Source organism: Chrysochloris asiatica, unplaced genomic scaffold, assembly GCF_000296735.1.
Source record: "Chrysochloris asiatica unplaced genomic scaffold, ChrAsi1.0 scaffold00001, whole genome shotgun sequence".
Lineage (NCBI taxonomy): Eukaryota > Metazoa > Chordata > Mammalia > Afrosoricida > Chrysochloridae > Chrysochloris > Chrysochloris asiatica.
This window is the reverse complement of record NW_006408519.1, coordinates 41,723,131-41,729,685: the sequence shown is the minus strand read 5'-3', so window position 1 is coordinate 41,729,685 and position 6,555 is coordinate 41,723,131. Positions and strand designations below refer to the sequence as shown.

Genomic DNA, 6,555 nt, shown 5'->3' with positions numbered 1-6,555 from the left:
GATGGATGGATGGATGGATGGATGGATGGATGGATGGATGGGTTGTTGGATGGGTGGATGGACTGATGGATGGGTGGATAGATGAATGTTTAGATGGGTTGGCGGGTGGATGAATGGATGGATGGGTAGGCAGATGGATGGGTGGATAGATGGATGGGTGGACTGATGAATGGGTGGACTGATGGATGGGTGGACTGATGAATGGGTGGACTGATGGATGGGTGGACTGATGGATGGGTGGACTGATGAAGGGGTGGATGAATGAGTGGGTGGATAGATGAATGGGTAGACTGACGGATGGGTGGACTGATGAATGTGTGGATGGGTTGGTGGGTGGATGGGTTCTTGGCTGGGTGCGTGGACTGATGAATGGGTGGATGAATAAGTGGGTAGATAGATGAATGGATGGACTGATGGATGGGTGGATAGATGAATGGGTGGGTGGCTGAGTGAATGAATGAATGAATGGATGGATGAATTAGTGCATGTTCCCTTACCTTCTGTGTCCTTGAGTAGCCTGGGTTGTGTCTGAGCCCCTCTGTCCCCAGGCACCAGAATTGAGCAGGGCATGCCTATGGCTAGCTTCGTATGCTGGATGAGTAGTGTGGGCAGCAGTTGTGGCACAGGGCTCATGACAAGGCTTACCTAACCCCTACCCACAGAAACTCCAGCGGGAGAAGAACCCCAGGAACCTGAACGACACCGTCAAGGAGCTGTTCAGCGTGGTGCCTGGGGACGTGGACCCCGTGCTGGAGAATGAGGCGGTGGGCTGCCGGCGCTGCGCCGTCGTGGGCAATTCGGGCAACCTGAAGGCATCGCAGTATGGTTCCCAGATAGATGAGCATGATTTTGTGCTCAGGTAAGCAGTCCTGCTCCCCCACCCCTATCCTGCTCCCCTCAGGTTCCTCCAGCCCCACCCTATTCCCAGCAGGCTCGTGCCAAGAGGCAGAGGTTCCAGACCGTAATATACCTCTTATTGATTTTAATGTAAAATGTTTTTCCACATCACCAAATTAAATAGACATTCTAGGAAGATACCTGGTTTACTCATAACCCTCCCACGTCTCTCACAAAATCTAAGGGTGCAGGAACACAGGGTGAGACACGATAAGCAGAGAGTGGCCAATATTCCCCCAGGTGTCATCAGAGTGGCTTCTTGTCCCTCTGTTCTGTGGCATAGAGTCCGAGACTACTCTTGTGGCCTCGAGGGCTCAGTGTACCTGGTGTCCACCAGGGATGCCCATGGGGAGGGTGGCAGAAGAGTCAGGCTTGGAGTTTTGTATCTGACTCTGCCCTCGGGAGCACTGCAGCCTTGGACAACCTCTCTGAGCTCGGGGATCCTTGATCATGAAGTGGGACCTGGGTGCCAGCTGGGCTTGGCTGTGGCAGTGCCTCTGAGCTCTGTTGTGATTTCTTCATGTTATCTATGAGGAGACTGAGGCCTGGAGGGTAGGGTAGTGGAGCTAGGATTAGCTTCAGGACTCAGAGGCTCACATGGTATAATGCTTGTCTCTCTCTCCCCTTCCCTCCAGGATGAACAAAGCCCCCACATTGGGGTTTGAGGCTGATGTCGGAAGCAAGACCACCCACCATCTCGTGTATCCTGAGAGCTTCAGGGAGCTGGGGGAAAATGTCAGCATGGTCCTTGTCCCCTTCAAGACCACCGACCTGCAGTGGGTGATCAGTGCCACCACCAAGGGTACCATCTCCTAGTAAGTGACCCACCCAAGGTGTCTGGATGGAAGGGTCCCACCTCCTGCAGACCACGTCCCCCAACTCTCCCACTTCCTGGCGGCCCCTCTTGCCTGCCATCACTTGATACACATCATGAGCTTGGACATTCCCCTTCCTGATGATACCCAAGTGGGATGACAAGATCTGCTTCCCCAAACCCTCAAATAGCCAACCAGCCTCCTTCAGCCAGCTTAACTCATGGACACCCCATGTGTGGCAGGGTGGGACTGTATCCAGTGTTTTCAATGTTGAGTTTTCAGAAGTACATCACCAGCCCTTTCTTTCTAGATACCTCTGAATGACTCGAACTTTGAACCTTTCAGTTAGTTAGAGTCATTTATACCAGCCAGGGACTTCCAACATCTTTGGGACCCACAGGAAGTGTGCAGGACATATAGTGCTGTCCCACCCGCCTGTTTCTGAGGTTCATACTCATGACAGTGGCCATTTGAGGATGAGGAGCTGCCAAGGGCACGGTGCCAGGAGGACTCATACTTTCTGAGTGGGTACCTGGTGTGTGTTATCTCTTGTGGTCTTCACAACAGCCCAGCAAGGTCATGGTCACTGTCTTCATTCTCCCAGTGAGGAAATAAGGCTAGGGCAAGTGGCTTACTCAAGGTTGGCCTTCACTGCGTACACCCCACACTCTTCCTGAAAAATAGCAGTTGTTTCGGTGTCCAAGGTTCCCAAAGTCTCCCTCCGTAGGGAGGTTGGGTTTCCTGGAAGCAGAACCTGAGGCAAAGATTCAGAGACAGGCTCCAAGGAGAAGGGAGAGAGAAGGCAACAAGATGGCACAGGGAGGAGCTGAGCCAGGGCACCTCTGGTCTGCTGTCATGGCAGCTAGACCCCACGCTCTCTCTGGAGCAGGACTGATCACAGGAGTCCATCCTCCATGCCACCAGGTGGTCAGGACTTTAGATCTTGATGCTGCATGTCACCTCCCTGCAGAGAAAGGGCCCTCTGTAGTCACCATTGGTCAATGTCCCCAGCAACTCTGACCCCTTACAGGGACAGGTACTTACAGACCTCCACTCAGGCTGCTTGAAGAACAGGGGACCAATTCCTTGGCAACCTTTCTGAGAAAGTAGGTAGACCAGTACAATTTTTCCAGTTAGCCAACACTGCTTCCTAGTGTTTATTATGAGGTATGGTTAGCTAAAGCTGACAGGAGGAAACTTGCCTGGACTCAGTGGTAATGACCCTGAGAATTGGGGGAGGGGGGAGGGTTCTTGCTCATGCAGCTCCCATCTCCCCCCACCCCACGCATTAACCCCTTCCTTTCTCTTCTTGCAGCACCTATGCCCCTGTCCCCGCAAAGATCAAGGTGAAAAAGGAGAAGGTGCGTTGATCCTTAAACCTTAAACCTGTTTTATATTGTGGTATAAGCCCTCTTGGTACAATAGTGAGCAACTATCTGATAACCAAAAGGTCAGTGGTTCAAATCCACCTGTCACTCCCAAGATAGGAAGACCTTGCAATCTGCTTCCGTAAACACTACAACCTTGGAAACCCCATGGGACATTCTGTCCTGTGGAGTCCTGGTGTGGTGCTGTATGTAGGGTAAGCCCTGGACCACAGGTCTGTTTTAACCAAAAGGTTGGTGGTTCAAACCTACCAGTGACTCCTTGGAAACTCTATACAGGGGTCGCTATGAGTCAGAACTCACTCTGTGGCACCTAACAACAATATAGGGTCACTGTGTGGCCCTGGTGTAGTGCTTTAGGATAAGCATTGGATTGCTATCTGCAAGATCAGCAGTTGAAACCCAACTGCTCCTCAGAAACCCTATACAGGGTCACTCTGGGTTGTCATTGAGTGGTTGGCAATGGATTTGGGTTTTGGTATATATAAAGATCATATATGGAGTCCAGGTGTGGCGCTGTGGGCTAAGGCGTCAGACTGCAAAGTCGTTTGAACTGAAAGGTTGGTGGTTCAAGCTCACCAGCTACTCCTTGGAAACCCTATACAGGGTCGCAATGGGTCAGAATCGACTTGACGGCACTTAACAACAACAATATATACTAGAAACTCCATGGAGCAGCTCTACTCTGTCCCTATGAGTCATAGAGTCTCTATGAGTTGAGTTGACATCTATGTATCAAAACCTTGGCTGTCCTAACTTTTTCACTTTCAGTTCAGTCACTTGAATTATGATCACTGTGTTGTGCAACCATCGCCCAAGTCCCTTTCCACATTGTTCCATCAGTCAGCCAACGCCAGATGTCCCTGGCTCAGTGACGACATCCCCTTCCCTCCCGCCCCTGGTGGCCACCGCTGAACTCTGCTCTCTGATCAGCTACCTTCGCCAATGTTTCATGTGCATGGGGCTGTGCAGTATCAGTCCTTCTGTGACAGACCTGTCTTCCTCATTCTTGTCAGGCCTTGTCCACCTCCCCCACTAGAATGTAAGCTCCCAGAATGGCAGGTGGATTTGTCACCTGGCTCACTGCATGTCCCCGCGGCTGTGACAGTGTGTGGCACTGGTCTCACTCACTCTGTGTTCTTCCTCACTCTGCAGATCCTCATCTACCACCCGGCCTTCATCAAGTACGTCTTTGACCACTGGCTGCAAGGTCATGGACGGTACCCATCCACCGGCATCCTCTCTGTCATCTTCTCCCTGCACATCTGTGATGAGGTGGGTCCACTTGGTATAGAGGCGCCCCAATCCCTGTACCCAGGAGATAGGGCGGGGGCCGCAGTGACAGAGTCCGGGATCTGGCTGACCAGGATCCTCCTGCCCTTTGGGGTGCAGATTTCATACCATTATAGCAGCCTTTGCAGATGGGCTCATGCCTGTGAAGGTGAGGGTAGGAGGCAATGCTCCCACCCTCTGCTGAGGCAGGGCCAGATCTGGGGTCACAAGAAGGAGCAGGTCCCAGGAGGGAACGCTGCAACATCGGTGGTCTTCCATCATGCTTTTGCATTCAAATCTTCCGCAGAGCTTTAAAAACTCCCGGTGCCCCTGCCCAGCCCTGACCCAATCTCATCAGAATTGCTGGGTGTAGGAACCAGACATCTGTGCCTTTTAAAGGTACCAAGAGGTTCCTCTTGGTAGAAACATGGTGGCTCCATGTGATAAGCACTGGACTGCACACCACAAGGTCCATGGGTTCGAGTCTGCCAGTCACTCCATGAGGGAAAGATGAGGCTTTCTATTCCCACAAAGATTCAAAGTCTCTGAAAGCCTACACAGACAGTGTTGCTCTGAGTTGGAACCAACTTGATGGCACTTAACAACAACAACACGGCGGTTCCTCCGTAGTCCAAGGTTTCTCATTACGCATGAGTCAGAACCGACTCCATAGCACACCACTACCACCACCCACGTGGAAGGCTTTGGACTGGGTTTTACTTAAACTCACCTTAGCATTCCCAAGTCCCTGGGAGTTCAAGGGACATAAAACAGAGATTTTATGAATTCCTGGAAATGGTACTCACAGCACCGCCTGAGATGCCTACTGCTGCTGGAGTAAAAATACCACAAGAGAGTGGCTTTAAAGAACTAACGTTTGTTTTCTCAGTGTTCAGGAGGCTACATGCTAGTATTCGGAGCGTGGTCAAGGGAAGGTCCTATTGTATCGATTTCCGCTGCTTGGCATTCCAGTGTCTGTCATCGACCTTCCTCTTCCTGTTCTGTGAGCCTCTGTGTCTGTTCTGCTCATTTTCTAGCTCAGAAATGATTAGGTTTCGAGCCCACCCTACTCTGGCTGTTGTTGTTGTGTGCCGTTGAGTTGGTTCCGACTCATAGTGACCCTGTACAGGGTCTCCAAGGCTGTAAATCTTTATAGGAGCAGAAAGTCTCATCTTTCTCTCACGTCTCATCTTTCTCTCGCAGAACAGCTGGTAGTTTCAAACTGTTGACATTGTGGTTCGCAGCCCGATTCATAACCGTTACGCCTACTTTGGGAGGAGTCCTATAATATAAGCATTGGACAGCTAACCACAAGGTCCGTGGTTCAAACCCACCTTAGAAACCCTATAGAGGGTCATTTTGAGTCAGAACTGACTCAACAGCCTTAAGTTAACTACTACACTGGTATGACCTCCAGCCAGAGTCAGATTCACAGATACGGGCTTAGGATTTCAATACACATTTTGGGAGACATAACCCAGGGAGCCTCGGACTCTGGACATGCCTGCAGAACCCCCTTGTCAGAGGCTCATCTGCAGCCCCGTGGTCTAATCTCACCTTTACTCCACCCTCCCTCCACCCCCAGGTGAACTTGTATGGCTTCGGGGCAGACAGCAAAGGGAACTGGCACCACTACTGGGAAAACAACCTGTCGGCAGGCGCTTTCCGCAAGACAGGGGTGCATGACGGGGACTTCGAGTCCAATGTCACTGCCACCTTGGCCTCCATCCACAAGATTCACATCTTCAAGGGGAGATGATGCTGGGAAGGGTCAGGACCCCTGCACCAATGTCTCCTCGCCACCTTGCTGGAGCTGACCAGAGGCCCCTTGCAGCCATGTGCTCCCTAGTTTGGGCCAGTATCTACTCACAGGGTCATGGGACTCTGCCAGGCTTCAGAGAGAACATGGCCCTCAAGGCTGGGGAAGGTGAGGAAGGTGAGGGTCACTCCCACTACTGCAAAACCACAATGGTTTCCCAAGGCCAGAGGATCAAATCCTGAAGATTCCCTATTCCCAGGGAAAGGACTGTTTCCCTTGAGGACAGATGAAGCAGCCCCCCAGCCAGGAGTCCTGCTGACTTTCACTCTGCAGCCCTCCCCAAGGCATTCCTGAGTGAGGACTTCTAGAACAGAGCCACCTGCCTGCTGAGTGAGACGGGACCTTCATTTCTGGGGATGAAACATCT

The 6,555-nt window shown here is 51.7% G+C and overlaps 1 protein-coding gene across 1 annotated transcript in view; it reads left to right on the top strand.

Moving 5' to 3' along the window:
• The window catches only part of ST3GAL1 (ST3 beta-galactoside alpha-2,3-sialyltransferase 1), a 12,789-nt gene extending 6,661 nt beyond the window's left edge, over window positions 1-6,128 (top strand). Inside the window, exons 2-6 of the mRNA XM_006830719.1 lie at window positions 663-859; window positions 1,533-1,712; window positions 3,028-3,073; window positions 4,253-4,372; window positions 5,955-6,128. Coding sequence (XP_006830782.1) covers window positions 663-859; window positions 1,533-1,712; window positions 3,028-3,073; window positions 4,253-4,372; window positions 5,955-6,128 — 717 coding nt within the window. The remainder of the gene's footprint in view (window positions 1-662; window positions 860-1,532; window positions 1,713-3,027; window positions 3,074-4,252; window positions 4,373-5,954) is intronic.
• The last annotated feature ends 427 nt before the right edge of the window (window positions 6,129-6,555 follow it).